Genomic DNA, 19,027 nt, shown 5'->3' on the forward strand with positions numbered 1-19,027 from the left:
GGTGGAGTTTGCAGTGAGCCAAGATGGTGCCACTGCACTCCAGCCTGGGCGACAGACTCCATCTCAAAAACGATGACGACAAAAAAAAAAAAAAAACAAAAAACAAGACTAATGTATTTACTATTTGGCCCTTTACAGAAAAAGTTTGCCAACCTTTGACTTAGAGCACTTCCTCTTTCTTGATATCTTTTAAAAATATGTTTTGGTTGGGTGTGGTGGCTCACGCCTGTAATCCCAGCACTTTGGGAGGCCAAGGCAGGAGGATCCCTTGAGTCCTGGAATTTGAGACCAGCCTGGGCAACATAGTGAGACCCTATCTCTACAAAAACAAAAATAAAAAATTAGACCAGGTGTGGTGGTTCACACCTGTAATCGCAGCACTTTGGGAGACCGAGGCGGGTGGATCACCTGAGATCAGGAGTTCAAGATCAGCCTGGCTAATATGGTGAAACCCCGTCTCTACTAAAAGTACAAAAATTACCTGGGCATGGTGGCAGGCACCTATAATCCCAGCAACTGGGGAGGCTGAGGCAGGAGAATTGCTTGAACTCGGGAGGCGGAGGTTGCAATGAGCCGAGATCGCACCACTGCACTCCAGCCTGGGCAACAGAGCAAGACTCCATCTCAAAAAAAAAAAAAAAAAATTAGCCAGGCATAGTGGTACATGCCTGTAGTCCCAGCTACTTGGAAGGCTGAGGTGGGAGGATTGCTTGAGGTCAAGGCTGGAGTAGGCCACGATCGTGCCACTGCACTGAGCCTGGGCAAGAGAAATCCCATCTCAAAAATTAATAAATAAAATAAAATATCTTTTATTTTGTCATTTTTGCCACTTCCTGTGTTTCTTCTGCTAGTTCCTCTTCCTCTGCCTATGTTTCTTAAAGTGATATTTACGTTACACAGGATCCATATGTTCTTCCTGGGAAACCTTACCCAGTCCCAAAGCTTCAGTGACTAACCATATGCAAACTCTCCAGCCCTAATCTTTCAGTTGAACTTCAGACCCCTATTTCCAATTAAAAGCATCCACTTGGATGCTCCATAGGTGAATTACACTAAATGTATCCAAAACTAAATTCATCATCTTTTCCATTTTTTTGATTTTCTTTTCTTTTTTCACTTTTCTTTTCTTTTTTTTTGAGACGGAGTCTCACTCTGTCACCCAGGCTGGAGTGCATTGGGGCGATCTCGGCTCACTGCAAGCTCCGCCTCCTGGCTTCACGCCATTCTCCTGCCTCAGCCTCCAAGTAGCTGGGACTACAGGCGCCTGCCACCACGCCTGGCTAATTTTTTGTATTTTTAGTAGAGACGGGGTTTCACCATGTTAGCCAGGATGGTCTCGATCTCCTGACCTCGTGATCCGCCCGCCTCGGCCTCCCAAAGTGCTGGGATTACAGGCGTGAGCCACCACACCCGGCCTCTTTTCTTTTTTTAAAGACAGGGTCTCACTCTTACCTAGGCTAGAGTGCAGAGGTGTGATCATAGTTCACTGCAACCTCAAACTCCTGGCCTCAAGTGATCCTCCTGTCTCAGTAGCTAGACTACAGGGACGTGCCACTACGCCTGGTTATTTATTTTTTTTAAGAGATGGGGGTCTTGCTTTGTTGTCCAGGCTGGTCTCAAACTCCTGGCTTCAAGCCATCCTCCTGCCTTGGCCTCCCAAAGGTGTTGGGATTACAGGTGTGAGCCACCACTCCTAGCCTCTTGCATTTTCTATCCACCCCACTGGCAAAGTGAGAAACCTCCACATCATCTCTGTGGCTTTAAATGTTTCACTCTCCCCTGCTCAAGTAGGCATCAAATCTGATTGAGTTTACCTGTTGAAAAAGATTCTCATTTTGTCCATTTCCAGCTATTCTCAATACCATTTCACCGGTTCAAGCTTAACTGAAGTTTTTGTCTTCACTTTCTCCCTTCAATCCATTCTAATCTACTAGTCTATAGCACCAGCAAGTATCTTTTGTTTTTTAGTATCATGGTTGTTATTGCCTGACTATAAAAATAATTAGATATCTTTCAGAACAGAGACCTTACCATACCATTGACCTGTTAAAAGCCTGTATTGGTTCCCCATTGTCTACAGCAAGGATTGGCAAACCTTTCTGTAAAGAGCTAGATAGTAAACATTTCAGACTTATTCAGGCTACACAGTCTCCGTGGTAACTACTAACTCAGCAGCTGTGGCTTGAAAGCAGTCCCAGACAATATGTAAATGAATGGGAGTAGCTGTATTCTGATAAAAATTTATTTACCAAATAAGGAAGCACTCTAAATTTGACCCTTGGGCCTTACTTTTATTCCATCCTCCAAAAGTCTTGTTCAAGGTCCCACCTCTTTCACAATAGTCTCTGAGAGTCCCATACACAAGGATTTCTCTTTTACTAATAGCACTTACTGTACAATTCAAGTAGTTCTCAGTCATACAGGGCTTTAAAATATCTCACATATCATTTTCTTAAAATGTTATTTAACTTTTTTCATGTCAATATATCTTCCTAGTTAGACTTTAAATACTTTAAGATAGGGATCATGTGTTATGTATCTCTGGATGTCCAATAATACCTACGAGATAATAAATGTTCACTGAGTGATGACAAACTGTTAAGTCCTATAGAGAACAGCAACATATATTAAAAATGGACTGGGACTGAGCGATGTGGCTTATGCCTGTAATCCCACCACTTTGGAAGGCTGAGGTGGGCGGATCACTTGAGGTCAGGAGTTGGAGACCAGCCTGGCCATAATGGTGAAACCCTGTCTCTACTGAAAATACAAAAAATTAGGCCGGGTGCAGTGGCTCACGCCTGTAATCTCAGCACTTTGGGAGGCCGAGGCGGGTGGATCATGAGGTCAGGAGATCGAGACCAGCCTGGCTAGCACGGTGAAACCCCATCTCTACTAAAAATACAAAAAATTGGCCGGGCATGGTGGCGGGCGCCTGTAGTCCCAGCAACTTGGGAGGCTGAGGCAGGAGAATGGCGTGAACCCAGGAGGCGGAGCTTGCAGTGAGCCGAGATCGCGCCACTGCACTCCAGCCTGGGCAACAGTGCGAGACTCCATCTCAAAAAAAAAAAAAAAATTAGTTGGGTGTGGTGGCGGGTACCTGTAGTCCCAGCTACTCAGGAGGCTGAGGCAGGAGAATTGCTTGAACCTGAAAGGCAGAGGTTGCAGTGAGCTGAGATCACGCCACTGCACTCCAGCCTGGGTGACAGAGTGAGACTCCATTTCAAGAAAAAAAAAAAAAAATGGGGCTGGGTACAGTGGCTCACACCTGTAATCCTTGCACTTCGGAAGGCCAAGGCAGGAGGATCACTTGAGGCCAGGAGTTTGGGACCAGCTTGGGCAACACAGTGAGACCCTGTCTCTATAAAAATAATAAATTAACTGTTTGGGGTGGTGCATATCTGTAGTCCTAGCTACCTGGGAGGCCAAGGCGGGAGGACTGCTTGAGTCTAGGAGTTTGAGGCTGCAGTAGCTATGATCATGCCATTGCCCTCCAGCCTGGGCAACAGAGCAAGACTCAGTCTCAAAAAAAGAAAAAATAAAGGAGAAAAATAGGAAAATGGTTACATAATATACTAAAAAAGAGTTTTCGATCTTTTAGAAACAGATTGACAAACCGAAATATGACACTAGAGATAAAGTTACTATAAAGACCATTTAAAAATCATATGTGTAACTATAACAAAAAAGTTAACGTTAAATATTAAATATATGCTAAGCACTGGAGTAAACACTATCTCATTTAATCTTGACAACAAAAACTATACTTCCAGTGATCATTTCTATAGTTCATTACAAGGGAAGTTTCTCTGAACATGTAGAGCACTGTAACAAATGCTCAAAATGTTACCTATTACTATTTTCAGTTTTACATGTGTTTTTATAATTAGTATAATAAATACAGAATGCATTTCATCATTTTTTTGCCAAAATTCTCCAGTTAAAAACATTTTTCAGTAATTCTGATAATAACCTTTGAGGTGGATACTAACATCATCCTATGAGGAAACAAATATAGATGTTAAACAAGTGACTATTAAGTGAAACAAGATTCAACCTAGTTACAGAAATATTTTAAACATATGTATTTCTGGCTGGGTGCAGTGGCTCACGCCTGTAATCCCAGCACTTTGGGAGGCCAAGGCAGGCAGATCACCAGAGGTCAGGAGTTCAAGACCAGCCTGGCCAACATGGAGAAACCCCACCTCTGCTAAAAATACAAAAATTAGCCAGGTGTGGTAGTGGGCACCTGTAATCCCAGCTACTCAGGAGGCTGAGGCAGGAGAATTACTTGAACCTGGGAGGCAGAGGCTGCAGTGAGTGAGCTGAGATCTTGCCACTGCACTGCAGCCTAGGAAACAGAGACAGACTCTGTCTCCAAAAAAAAAAAAGTATTTCTAGACTGAATGTGAGTAATATTTTTAAATAGCCATGTTGGGCTATTTTTAAAAAATGTGTTAATTACTTAAATTTAGACAGTAGTGTTGTAGGGATAAGAAGAAGACTATCTGGAAAGTCGTTTACCTTAATTTCTCCATATCGAAAGGGATTTTGTACATCTCGGGCCAAAACAGTACTATTCCCCCTGACCTGACCTGCAGTCACTACTCCTTTAGTGGTTACTATGACCACTGTTTCATTAGAAGAAGTCCAGGTGAAGTTGCCACTGCCACCTTCTACCTGTGAAAACGCACATTACATTCAATTACAATCGGAAGAAAATGAAATTTAAGTGAAAATGTAAAACTTGACTGGTGAAATAAAGTTTACAAATAATAACATAATGTAATAAATTATTTTTGGACACATTAGAAACTGTGACACTAGGTCGGGCGCAGTGCCTCACACCTGTAATCCTAGCACTTTGGAAGGCCAAGGTGGGTGGATCACCTGACATCAGGAGTTCAAGACCAGTCTGGCCAATGTGGTGAAACACTGTCTCTACTAAAAATACAAAATTGGCTGGGAGTGGTGGCATGTGCCTGTAAGCCCAGCTACTCTGGAGGCTTAGGCAAGAGAATCGTTTGAACCTGGGAGGTGGAGGTTGCAGTGAGCCGAGATCGCGCCATTACACTCCAGCCTGGGCAACAAGAGCAAAACTCTGTCTCAGAAAAACAAAAAGAAAAAAAGAAAAGAAACTGTGACACTATAGTAAAGTACCTTAACAGGTAAGAGAAATACTAAAGGGAGTCTAAGTAATGGTAGTGTCACAAAATGTCAAAAAAAGACACAACAGAACTTTATAAAACTCACAAGGAAAGGATACTGGGAAGAGAGAAAGCATCCATAACCAAGTCTTGTCACAGATGACATTTTTCAAGAGTATAATTCTGGTTGTCACCAAAACCCAAGTTATACTCTTAGGATTGGGAAGAAATAAATGTAACATTAATCAAATTTCAATAAATTAAGCTATAAGAGAAACCAGCTTATCTCGTTGTGAAGCCTTATAGGACACCATACCTGTACTTTATAATGATATAACATTCCCATAGGATGGTGAGGAAATGCCAGAAATTTGGGTGTAAGCATGATGGGAAAATAAATCTTCACTTCTTGTTGGTGTTTGATTAGAAATTTTATAGGCTGAATATCTTTATTCTATAAGAGCAGGAAAAAAGGAACAAGATGTATTTTGTAAGGACTGTTCTTATAATACACATTCATATACTCAAAATGTCAGCAAAATGGTATGCTCATAAATTAACCAGTTTCTATCTATAAAAGAAATAAAGAAATATTTATCTTCATTAAATAAGCATAGCTACTATGGTTCAATAATAATGAAAATGAAATCATAATGAAAAGGGTTTTGCTAGACCTAAACTAATTATCACAATCAGGGAAAATAGCTTAAAATTCCCTGAAATAAAAGAGGTTTTTAAAAAAATCAACATAGGAAGGGAAATCATACTTTCAGAAGAAAGACCCCTGGACATCCATAAACTGTAAAGGCCAAGGGATGCTATAAGCTATTCAGAAGAAAACGAGAACATTTAAAGGTGCTAAGGTAAGAAATTCTCCTCATACTTAAAAACAAGCAAAACTCACCCATATATAGAGGGCCAACTTTTTGTATAAGGTTCTACAGGGCTGGCCAGGCGAGGTGGTTCATGTCTGTAATCCCATGACTGGGAGGATGAGGTGGGTGGATCACCTGAGGTCAGGAGTTCAAAACCAGCCTGGTCAACATGGTGAAACCCCATCTCTACTAAAAATACAAAAAATTAGCCAGGCATGTGGTGCATGCCTGTAACTCCAGCTACTTGGGAGGCTCGGGCAGGAGAATTGCTTGAACTTGGGAGGTAGAGGTTGCAGTGAGCTGAGATCACGCCATTGCACTCCAGCCTGGGTGACAGAGTGAGACTCTGTCTCAATTAAAAGAAAAAAGGAGAGAGAGAGGCTGGGCACGGTGGCTCACACCTGTAATCCTAGCACTTTGGGAGGCCAAGGTGGGCGGATCACAAGGTCAGGAGTTCCAGACCAGCCTAGCCAATATGGTGAAACTCCGTCTCTACTAAAAAAATACAAAAATTAGCTGGGCGTGGTGGCATGTGCTTGTAGTCCTAGCTACTTGGGAGGCTGAGGCAGAAGAATCGCTTGAACCCAGGAGGTGGAGGTTGCAGTGAGCTGAGATCGCGCCACTGCACTCCAGCACGGGCAACAGAGTGAGACTCTGTCTCAAAAAGAAAAAAAAAAAAAAAGAGAGAACGAGAGAGAGAGAGAGCACAATGGGGATGGTAAAAAAAAAAAAAAAAAAAAAGATTTGACGGGCATTTAGAAGAATTGACGTGGTGCTTAATAATGTATTGAATACAGAAGCTGAGGGAGAAGGGAGAGTCAAGGGTGACTTTGGATTTTGTCTAAACTGAGTGAAAGGAGGGAGCATTGAAGAAAAAGTAGGTTTGGGAGAGGAAAGCAGGTTTGGCAGGCTACTAAAAATCAGGATACTTATGTATTTGGAGGCATTAGAAACAGATTCATTCCCTATCCCTTTACCCAATAACTCCATTTCTGTTGTTACACAGTATGGAAATTATCCAAAAGGAAAAAAAAATGTACAAAGATACTCAGTTATGCCATTTACAATAGTAAAAAAAAGTGGAAACAATGCAATAGTTCAATGTTTGGGGCATGGGTAACTAAATTGGCATATTAAACCTCTGGATTTTTAGAATTAATAGCACTTTATGCACCTGGTAGTGGTGGCTCACACCTGTAATCCCAACACTTTGGGAGGCCAAGGCAGGAGGATCACTTGAGCCTAGGAGTTTGAGACCATTGTGGGCAACATAGCAAGAACCTGTCTCTACAAAAAATACAAAAATTAGCTGGGTGTGGTGGCACATGCCTGTAGTCCCAGCTACTTGGAAGGCTAAGGCAGGAGGATCACTGGAGCCCAGGAGGTTGAGGCTGCAGGTGAGCTATGATGATGCCATTGCACTCCAGCCTGGTTGATAGAGTGAGACTTGTCTCCAAAAAAAGAAAAATAAAGTACCCTATGTGGACCTGATGACACATGGAAATGTGCATATGAAATACATTATGGCTGGGTGTAGTGGCTCACACCTATAATCCCAGCACTTTAGGAGGCTGATATGGGAGGATCACTTGAGCCTAGGAGTTCAAGACCAGCCTGCGCCACACAGTGAAATGCCTTCTTTACAAAAATTTTAAAAATTAGCCAGATGTGGCTGGTTGTGGTGGCTCACGCCTGTAATCCCAACACTTTGGGAAGCTGAGGTGGGTGGATCACTTGAGGTCAGGAGTTCAAGGCCAGCCTGGACAACATGGTGAAACCCTGTCTCTACTAAAAATACAAAAATTTGCCAGGCATGGTGGTGGATGCCTGTAACCCCAGCTACACAGGAGGCTGAGGCAGGATAATCGCTTGAACCCAGGAAGCTGAGGTTGCAGTGAGCCAAGACCATGCCTCTGCACTCCAGCCTGGGCAACAGAGTGAGACTCTGCCTCAAAAAAATAAACAAAAACAAAAATTAGCCAGGTGTGGTTGCATGTGCCTGCAGTCCCAGCTACTTAGGAGGTCAAGGTGGGAGGATTGCTTGAGCCTCGGAGGTCCAGGCTGCAGTGAGCCATGATTGCACCACTGTACTCCAGCCTGGCTGATGAAATGAGGTGCTCTCTCAGAAAAAGAAAAGAAAAGAAAAAAAAGGAAAAGAAAGAAAAGAAGGAAGGAAGGAGAAAGAAAAAGAAATGTTTTTGATGAAACCTGAAACCCCAAATGATATATACACGATGACCACAAATACAGATATTTTAATGTACAATAACATAGATTAGAACAGAAAATTTGTAGAGGAATAAACTTATGAGTGTGTTGTTTATCTGTTTCTTTATTTTTGTGAAAGATAAAAGTGGTATATGCTATATATCTGCTTTCACATCAACAAGTCAGCCAAGCCTCTTCAGTATTGTTAAAATACAAACACTGTCTTTTTAATTCCTACCTGGTAAATGATGGAGGTCAGGGATGCACTTATTACCACAACACCATCTTTCAGGGCTTTTACTATATGGTAAGATCCATTCACAGTAGTTAGTTGCTCTTCAAAGTACTCTTTAGGAAAGTCGTGTGTAATCCTGAGATTCTGAAAATCAGCCCCACAGTAACACAAACTTGAAGATAGTTCTTTCCCTGAAGCCATCTTACTCCCAAACCATCTATAAAACTGTAGCTATGCATTCATGGAATAAAGAAATAAAAACAAAACTTTTGCTCTCCCTCATAGAAATTATAAGTTGGGGAGACATAATTTTAAAATCGTACTAGTTTTTGAAAGATCTGTCAATGGCAAGCATCAGGAATAGCAAGAGTCAAAGCTTATGCAAATTTTAGTGTAATTTTTAACATTTTATACATTGACAGTTCTCAGGATAAAATAAGGACCCTAGAAAGTGAGTACAATACTTCACATCTGATATTCATATTACTACTCTCACCACCACAAAACTCTCGCAACCATCTCTGATGTGAAGTAGTAGAATGAGGACACCCTCCAAAGTGTTATCACTGGTACTCATTTCAACTCTTTTCTATACTTCTGACCAAATTATATCTTTTACTTCTGATTTAGCATTCCTCAAGAACAGAACTAGCTGGGCATGGTTGCTTATGCCTTTAATCCCAGCTGAGGCGGGAGGATTGCTTGAGCCCAGAAGTTGGAGGCTGCAGTGAGCTATGACCACACCACTATACTCCAGTCTGGGTGACAGAGCGAGACTGTGTCTCTTTAAAAAAAAAAAGAGAGAACAGCATTAATGATAATAATAAATTAGCAACTTGCTTTTCCAAAGGTAAAAATCTAGAATCAAAGAAAAAAAGAGGGCTTTCTAGCCAGGAAGATGGCCCACTCCATATCTTATGTAACTTATCCCTACAAGGAGCTCAGAAAAATAAAAAAGACTGACTCACATCTGAAATATAGATCTTTGTGCCGCTTTTATCAAAGACGTCTACTGTAATGACATACACCTGTCCCACCTCTAGACTCCATCGGTTTCCAGGTTGGACAGTGAAACCTATACACAAATCAAGAAACAAAAATATTAGAAGAGGCTAACATTTTTCTACAATGAATTTAAAAATACAATCTTTATAAAGCTGTTCAAACAGCAAAATGTACTAATAGATGGAGATTATTTCCAAAGTAGGTTCTTTTTTATTTTCTTTCTGAGACAGATTCTTGCTCTGTCACCCAGGCTGGAGTGCAGTGACGATCTTGGCTCACTGCAACCTCCACCTCCTGGGTTCAACTGATGGTTGTGCCTCAGTCTCCCAAGTAACTGGGATTATAGGTGTGCGTCACCATGCTCAGCTAATTTTTGTATTTTTAGTAGAGATGAGGTTTTGCCATGTTGGCCAGGCTTGTCTCAGACTCCTGTCCTCAAGAGATCTGCCAGCCTCAGCCTCCCAAAGTGCTGGAAATACAGGCCTGAGCCACTGTGACTGGTCTAAAGTAGATTTTTTTGTTGTTGTTTTTTGAAACAGGGTCTTACTATCACAAGATGCTGGAGTGCAGTGGTGTGATCATGACTCACTGCAGCCTCAACCTCCCGGGCTCAGGCGATCCTTCCACCTTAGTCTTCTGAGTAGGTGGGACTAGGCTTAGAACACTGCGCCTGGTTAATTCTTCTATTTATAGTAGAGACAGGGTTTCACCATGTTGCCCATACTGGTCTTGAACTCCTCGACTCAAGCGATGTGCCAGCCTCAGTCTCCCAAAGTGCTGGAATTAGACATGAACCACTGCATCCAGCTCTCCAATGTAGATCTTTTAGTTCCTTCTCTCAAATTGTATAAGGCTTGGCCTGGTGGCTCACGCCTGTAGTCTTAGCGCTTTGGGAGGCCAAGGAAGGAGAATTGCTTGAGCCCAGGAGTTTGAGACCAGCCTGGGCAACACAGCAAGATCCCATCTGTACAAAAAAAATTAAAAATTAGCTGAGCGTGGTGGCTTGCAGCTATAGTTCCATTACTCAGGAGGCTGACGTGGAAGGATCATTTGATCCCAGGAATTGGAGGCTACGGTGGGCTGTGATTATACCCATTGCATTCCAGCCTGGGCAACAGAGCCAGACACTGTCTCAGACAAAAAAGAAAAAATTGTATAATAATTTAGGGTTCCAAAAATCCTGGTTTAATTTAGCTCATCTCAGGTATAAAGAAACACTTTAGGCTGGGCATGGTGGTTCACACCTGTAATCCTGGCACTTTGGGAGGCTGAGGAGAGCAGATCGCTTGAGCTCAGGAGTTTGAGACCAGCCTGGGCAATGTGGCAAAATCCCATCTTTACAGAAAACAAAAATTAGTAAGGCATAGTGGCACACCTGTAGTCCCAGCTACTTGGGAGGCTAAGGTGTGAAGATTGCTTGAGCCCAAGAGGCAGAGGTTGCAGTCAGCCAAGATCACGCCACTGCATTCCAGCCTGGGTGACAGAGCAAGACCTTGTCTCAAACAAAAACAAAAACAAACACAAACAAAAAAAAGAAACACTTTCACTTATATCTGTAGACAAGAAGAAACCATACTTTCAGCTTATTCCTAATGTGTCAGGCAATATTTCAGCTTCTTTCAGTCAGATTCATTGTTTCATGTGGCCTATGAGCATTAAGATTCTTTTTTCCTTGTATAAAGTTTCTTTTCCTAACCTCAAAATTGTATTATATGGATTTTCATATTTTTTTCACAATCATTCTCAACATGCTTCACTCTTGTGATAGCATTTAATCAGAACAATTTGATAAAATATGTCAAAGTAAGGTTGAATTTGAAATTAAGTACCAGAATGAAAGTTGAAAGTTGAAGAAATGCTGTAGTTTTTAATGCACTCATTTTAGTGAAATCATTTAAACTATCCACCTTTCTGAAAAGTATGATCTAAAGTACCTAAAAATCCAGGCTCTACAACATATATGGTGCAATTTGGGAGTCCAGACACAGATCGCACATGAACATCTTAATTTTTGCTTAAGGAAATCATGTGAGCCAGAGTTGGGTGAAAAGGTGAGGCACCAAAGGAGAAAAACAAACAAACAAACAAATGCACAAATGAAGACAAACAAAAGTCCTATCTTTTATTATCCTTTGGAGAGTCAAAACTTAAATGTGTATACTTCTGCAAAAAGTCTGAGGGACACTTAGTCATCTTATGAGTCAGATATTCTTGAATTTCAAATTTGAGGAAGATAGAAAGGGAGAAAAAAGATCATGCTTTGTGCTTTTAATATTAATGTAGCTGCAGACCTCTTTCTCCAAATAAATACCTACATAGGAGCCCAGTATGGAAGCAGGACGAAGTGGCTCCATTCTGGAGGAAGAGACTTTCTGGCTGAAAGGTGAACAGTGCTGATGGAGGCAGAGGGAGAGGCATGACTTGCCATCCAGCAACATGCCTAGAACTCCACAGACAGTTTCAAAATTACTAGTTGATTTTCTGTTATCTGCAGTAAATATTTAACCCCAAAATGTTCTCTGCTTGCCATCAAAGATACTTCTGGGTCACTTACACCTCATTCTACCACTACCATTTCAGATAATCCTGGCAGAAATATAAATTTATTCCATTATCAGTCTATATAGAATCTAATTAAGACTATGCTTTGTTCTCAAAAATATACTTTTGTTCTCAAAAATATACTACATCCAAAAGCTAAGAATAAATTACTTCTGCTCTGAGAAACACATAACTGGCCAGGCACAGTGGCTCATGCCTGTAATTCCAGCACTTTGGGAAGCCAAGGCAGGGCTTCGGATCACTTGAGGTCAGGAGTTCAAGACCAGCCTGGCCAACATGGTAAAACCTCGTCTCTACTAAAAACACAAAAATAAACAGGTGTGGTGGTGCACTCCTGTAATCTCAGCTACTCGGAGGCTGAGGCAGAAGAACCACTGGAACCTGGGAGGCAGAGGTTGCAGTGAGCTGAGATGGCGCCACTGCACGCCAGCCTGGGCAACAGAAAGACTCCATCTCAAAAAAAAAAAAAAAAAAAAGGCCAGGCATGGTGGCTCACGCCTGTAATCCCAGCACTTTGGAAGGTCGAGGGGGCAGATCATGAGGTCAGGAGCTCGAGACCAGCCTGGCCAACACGGTGAAACCCTGTCTGTACTAAAAATACAAAAATTAGCTGAGCATGGTGGCAGGTGCCTGTAATCCCAGCTGCTCAGGAGGCTGAGACAGGAGAATCGCTTGAACTCAGGAGGCAGAGGTTGCAGTGAGCCAAGATTGCACCACTGCACTCCAGCCTGGGCGACAGAGCGAGACTCCATCTCAAAAAAAAAAAGAAAGAAAGAAAGAAAGAAAGAAATACATAACTGACATGGCTAAACAGAAAACACTCAATCTGAAATACACTAATATAGACCAGGCACAGTAGCTCAGGCCTATAATCCCAACACTTTGGGAGGCTGAGATGAGAGGATCGCTTGAGCCCAGGAATTCAAGACCTGCCTAGACAACATAGTGAGACCCCAACTCTAAAAAAAATTTAAAAATTGGCCAGGCACGATGGCTCATGCCTGTAGTCCCAGCACTTTGGGAGGCTGAGGTGGGTGGATTGCCTGAGGTCAGGAGTTTGAGACCAGCCTGACCAACATGGTGAAACCCTGTCTCTACTAAAAATACAAAAATTAGCCAGGCATAGTGGCAGGCACCTGTAATCTCAGTTACTCAGGAGGCTGAGGCAGAAGAATTGCTTGAACCCAGGAAGCAGAGGTTGCAGTGAGCTGAGATTGCGCCATTGCACTCTGTCACCGAGGTTAGAGTGCAACGGCATGATCTTGGTTCACTGCAACCACTGCCTCCCATGTTCAAGCGATTCTCCTGCCTCAGCCTCCCAAGTAGCTGGGACTATAGGTGTGCACCACCATGCCCGGCTAATTACTGTATTTTTAGTAGAGACAGGGCTTTGCCATGTTGGTCAGCCTGGTCTCGAACTCCTGACCTCAGGTGATCCACCTGCCTCAGCCTCCCAAAGTGTTGGGATTACAGGTGTGAGCAACTGCACCTGGCCCCATCTTTTTTTTTTTTTTTTTTTTGAGACAGGGTCTCACTCTGTCACCCAGGCTGAGTGCAGTGGTACAATCACAGCTCACTGCAGCCTCTCTAACTCCTGGACTCAAGCGATTCTCCTACCCTCAGGCCTCTGAGTAGCTGGGACTATAGGCCTGCACCACCACATCTGGCTAACCTTTTACTTTTTGTAGAGACAGGGGTTTCACTGTGTTGCCTAGACTGGTCTTAAACTCCTGGACTCAAGCAATTCTCCTGCCTCAGCCTCTCAAAGTGCTGGGATTACATGCATGAGCCACTGTGCCTGGCCTAAAGCAAATCTTCTAAATACTTTATGGGTAACTCTGTGCCAAACTTAGGTTTAGTTCTGATATGTACTTTACTATAATATTCATAAAATGTAAGAGCTAGAAGGAAAGTCAGAAATAATAACATTCCCTTCATTTAACAAATGAGGAAACATCTCAACAGATCTCTAAAACAATTCATTCTTCTAATATCAAAATAAGATATCAGAATAAGATCTAAGCCTTCCATCTGCATTCCAAATCTCATTTTCTGTTGCCTCTCAGAAAACACATGCTCCATCAACTGGCTCTCTTTTCTCCCTTATCTCTGCCATCTTTCTCTGTTTAATTAAGAGAAATGTTCAAGTTTTTCCAATCTTAAAAAAAAAAAAGTATTCCTTGTGTCTTTTTCAAACTTCCACTTTGTTTTTGTCCTTGTGAAAGTCAAGCTGTTTTTACTGACAAAGTCACCCAAGACCTCCTAGTTACTACAACCTTTCAGTCTTTATCTTGACATCACTACCAGATTTGACCTGTTGAACAGTCTTCTCCTCTTTGTAAATTCCTAATTTGGTTATCAGGAAACTCCTCTCTCTGATTTTTCTTTCTTTTCTTTTTTTTTTTTATTTAGTTGAGACTCAGTTTCACTCTCTCGCCCAGGCTGGAGTGCAGTGGTGCCATCTCGGCTCACTGCAACTTCTGCCTCCCAGGTTCACGTGATTCTCCTGCCTCAGGAGTTCCTCCTGAGTAGCTGGGATTACAGCATGCACCACCACACCCTGCTAATTTTTATATTATTAGTAGAGACAGGGTTTCTCCATGTTGACCAGGCTGGTCTCGAACTCCTGACCAGTGATTCACCTGCCTCAGCCTCCCAAAGTGCTAGGATTACAGGCATGAGCCACTGCGCCCATCCTTGGTTTTTCTATAATACTACCTTTTAAGCATTCCTTTAGATCCTCCTTACACGTCCTCTTTTTCCATATGAACCTTAAAAGCCAGCATTACACAATTTTGTCTTTGGCCAAATTCTCTCACTCTATATAATTTCCCTAGGTGATTTTGTCTACAATAGCTCCAACTACTACCTATCTATAAACTAACTTTCAAATATCTATCTTGATCCTCAATCTTTCTCCTCTAGAGGCATAATGAAAATTTCTGCTTGGATATCTATCCCACAGTTTTGATGTTTTAATTTAACATGTGAAAAACTGAACTCATTATCTTTTTCCTTAAAACTGCTCTTTGTCTTATATTCTCCATCTCCATGAACAGTTCCACCAGCTACTCTATGCCAGGTGCTGGGACTCATTATGAATAGTCACCGTCCATGCCCTCAAAAAAGATATACAGCCGGGCGCGGTGGCTCACGCCTGTAATCCCAGCACTTTGGGAGGCCGAGGCAGGCGGATCACGAGGTCAGGAGATCGAGACCATCCTGGCTAACACAGTGAAACCCCGTCTCTACTAAAAATACAAAAAATTAGCCGGGTGCTGTGGCGGGCGCCTATAGTCCCAGCTACTCGGGAGGCTAAGGCAGGAGAATGGCGTAAATCCGGGAGGCGGAGCTTGCAGTGAGCTGAGATCCCGCCACTGCACTCCAGCCTGGGCGACAGAGCGAGACTCTGTCTCAAAAAAAAAAGATATATAAATAGACAAACACACTGTATTTTAATATTTGATACTTTGGGGAAAAATAACAATATGAACTGAAAATATGGGGGGAAAAAAGAACATTTAAGTTCACCTGGGGAATTCAGGGAAGTGCCTGACACACAGTTGGGTCTCAATAAATATTGAATAACTTAATTTATTTTGTAGGTATGATTGCATTTGTTGAAAAATGTCCTGGGTACCTTAAAATGACTAAAAAGCAAACAACATTGGATCAATAAGTCTCCTTAATGTGTGTAAGACAAATAATATAGGCAGCTAACTAACACAATTATACAAGAAATATTATACCTTTCAAGCCTGATAGAATTTTTCTGGTGTTAGCAACTTTTATTGAAGCGGAATAGCAGAAGTACTGTTCCTTTCGGAGCAGGGCTACCCTATAGACAGTGTGCCCCGAGTAGAGACATTCTTATTCAGAGTAAGCCTATTAGCCCCTACCTAATCTGCCCCTCCCCTACTCTGTTATTTCTACTATTTCCTGATTCACTGCACTTTAGCTTCACTGTCTTCCTTACTCTTCTTTAATCATGCCAAATATGTTCCTACTTCAGAACCTTTGCCATTGCTCTTTCCTTTCCCTAGAAGTCTTTCGCCAGTTATCCACATGGCTTATTGTGCCAGTGTCGCCTCATCAGAGAGGACTTCTCTAATTATGCTAGGTAAAGACTGGGTGTGGTGGATCACACCTGTAATCCAAGCACTTTGGGAGGTTCATTTAAGGCCAGGAGATCATCCAGCCTACTCAGCCTAGCAAGACCTCATCTCTACAAAAAAAGACACAATTAGTATGGCATGGTGGTGTGTGCCTATAGTCCCAGCTACTCAGAAGGCTGAGGTGGGAGGATTGCTCAAGGCTACTGTGAGTTATGATCATGCCTCTGCACTCTAACCTGGGCATCAGAGTGAGACCCTATCTCTAAAAAAAAAAAAAAAATCTGGCTGGGTGTGGTGGCTCATGCCTGGAATCCTAGCACTTTGGGAGGCCAAGGCAGGTGAATTGCTTGGGTCCAGGAGTTCAAGAGCAGTGTGGGCAACATGGCGAGACCTCGTGTCTACAAAAAATATATAAAAATTAGCTGGGCATGGTGGCAAGTGCCTGTGGTCCCAGCTACTTGGGAGGCTGAGCTGCGAGGATCACTTGAGCCTGGGAGTTTACAGGTTGCAGTGAGCCAAGATTGCACCACTGCACTCCAGCCTGGGCAACACAGTGAGACCCTGTCTCTACAAAAACGATAATTTTTTGGCCAGGCACAGTGGCTCACGCCTGTAATCCCAGCACTATGGAAGGCCGAGGTGGGTGGATCATCTGAGGTCAGGAGTTCGAGACCAGCCTGGCCAACATGATGAAACTCCGTCTCTACTAAAAATACAAAAATTAGCCAGGCGTGGTGGCGTGCGCCTGTAATCCCAGCTGCTCAGGAGGCTGAGGCAGGAGAATAACTTGAACCCGGGAGGCAGAGGCAGGAGTGAGCAGAGATCTTGCCACTGCACTCCAGCTTGGGCAACAAGAGTGAAACTCTGTCTCAAAAATAATAATAATAATAGTAATAATTTAAAAATCTAACTATGCTGGACAAAATGGCAATTTGTATACCCAGAGCTTAGAACAATGTTGAGCATATAGTATAAATATAATAGATATTTTCTGAATGAATTTCTTTCAGATTCAAATATTCAAAAAAATTTCCAAATAAAGCACTGAGAGATGGAGTCCAAATCATGTTTCAATTTTCTGAGAATTTAAATCTTCATTCTCTTCTGTTTTCATTGACTATTACAGGTCTCTGTGTACCTTTCTTTGTTCAATCCTTGCATAGCAGATTTAGTGAATTTTTAAAAATTGCTCTCAACACAATTTTTAAAATATTAGTTAAATATCTACTGCAGACAATAGCATATTTTCTCAATTATCATGTACAAATAAGAAAGAACAAATTAAATAAAATTCTCACATGTTCTTCCAAACTCCGTTTGCCCCATTCCCCTAATTACAGTTTTTTTATTTCCCTAATTACAATTTGATTGAGGTTGCAAATAAGCACTGAAGTTAGTAGATCCCAAGTTCTAACTACACTCCTTTTCTCTGCTTACTCTGTTAGAAATTATCACAGCAATAACTTATAATTCTTTGTTAAAAATAAAACCTATAGGAAAACACTGTAGTAGTACTATAATCATTCTTAAATTATTTTACCAAAGAACATGTCTAGCATGCTCAAGGAAGTGTAGACTGGCAGTTAAAACTTGAACAAAAGGATACTTTTATGGACAAAGACAAGATTAGTCTGGCCCAGTTGTGAGGCAGTCACCATGGCTGTTTTGTCATCCAGTAAAGCTACTTTCTCAGAATGAGACCCATTAAGTGCAACTCTATGGTCTTGCAATTCCAGTATATAATGTTCCAGGGGAAATTTCACCTCTGTAAGACATGAAAGATACATAAATGTAATGACAGCAGCCATTCTAGTAGATAATGATGTATTCTTGATCATAAAGGAGTGATCAGGAAGCAGACATAAAATAAGAGTATGATCTGCCTTTAATGTTTTTCCTGCTATGATGAATTTCTACATGTAACCATTTGTGTGGAGTTTATGAGTTAAAATATATTGTTGGAGGCTCGGTGTGGTGGCTCCTCCTGTAATCCTAGCACTCTGGGAGGCCAAGGCGGGCGGATCACCTGAGGTTAGGAGTTCGAGACCAGCCTGGCCAACATGGTGAAACCCTGTCTCTACTAAAAATACAAAAAATTAGCTGGGCATAGTGGCGGACTCCTGTAATCCCAGCTACTTGGGAGGCTGAGGCAGGAGAATCGCTTGAACCTGGGAGGCAGAGGTTGCAGTGAGCCGAGATTGTGCCACTGCACTCCAGCCTGGGAGACAGAGTGAGACTCCATCTCAACAACAACAACAAAAAAAGCTCAATGTAACTTTTACCATCAATAGAATATTAAGCTTTCAGTCGAGAATTGAGTTTCTCAAGAAATAACTTTTGCAAAGATCATTGCAATGATGATTCAAGTCCCTTCTGGTAAAGTGTCTTCACTTGCCCTTCAAAAGCTAGTAAAGCTTTTGTTGTTTTATTTATTTAGTTATTTTTAGAGATGAGGTCTCAGCTTGGCACAGTAGCTCAGGCCTATAATCTCAGCCCTTTGGGAGGGAGGCCAAGGTGGGAGAATCACTTGGGACAAGGAGTTAAAGACCAGCCTGGGTAACATAATGAGATCCGATCTCTACCAAAAAAAAAAAAAAAAAAAAGAGGCTGGGCGCGATGGCTCATGCCTGTAATCCTGGCACTTTGGGAGGCTGAGGCAGATGGATCACAAGGCCAGGAGTTCAAGACCAGCCTGGCCAGCATGGTGAAACCCTGTCTCTACTAAAAATACAAAAAATTAGCTGGGCATGGTGGCACACACCTGTAATCCCAGTTACTTGGGAGGCTGAGGCAGGAGAATTGCTTGAACCCAGAGGTGGAGGTTGCAGTGAGCCGAGATCATGCCACCGCACTCCAGCCTGGGTGACAGAGCGAGACTCC

At 42.2% G+C, this 19,027-nt stretch overlaps 1 protein-coding gene across 2 annotated transcripts in view; it reads right to left on the bottom strand.

Annotated features, from left to right (window-relative positions):
• Positions 1-19,027, bottom strand: part of NUP210L (nucleoporin 210 like) — a 170,117-nt gene that overhangs the window by 134,077 nt on the left and 17,013 nt on the right. For both annotated transcript variants that reach the window (XM_025405070.1, XM_025405061.1), the window contains exons 7-12: positions 17,754-17,912; positions 11,405-11,473; positions 9,434-9,540; positions 8,469-8,609; positions 5,464-5,601; positions 4,525-4,680 (exon numbers count right to left, since the gene is read on the bottom strand). In XM_025405070.1, the coding sequence (XP_025260855.1) occupies positions 4,525-4,680; positions 5,464-5,601; positions 8,469-8,609; positions 9,434-9,540; positions 11,405-11,473; positions 17,754-17,912 (770 nt within the window). The remainder of the gene's footprint in view (positions 1-4,524; positions 4,681-5,463; positions 5,602-8,468; positions 8,610-9,433; positions 9,541-11,404; positions 11,474-17,753; positions 17,913-19,027) is intronic.

The sequence above is a fragment of the Theropithecus gelada genome, chromosome 1 (genome assembly GCF_003255815.1).
Source record: "Theropithecus gelada isolate Dixy chromosome 1, Tgel_1.0, whole genome shotgun sequence".
Lineage (NCBI taxonomy): Eukaryota > Metazoa > Chordata > Mammalia > Primates > Cercopithecidae > Theropithecus > Theropithecus gelada.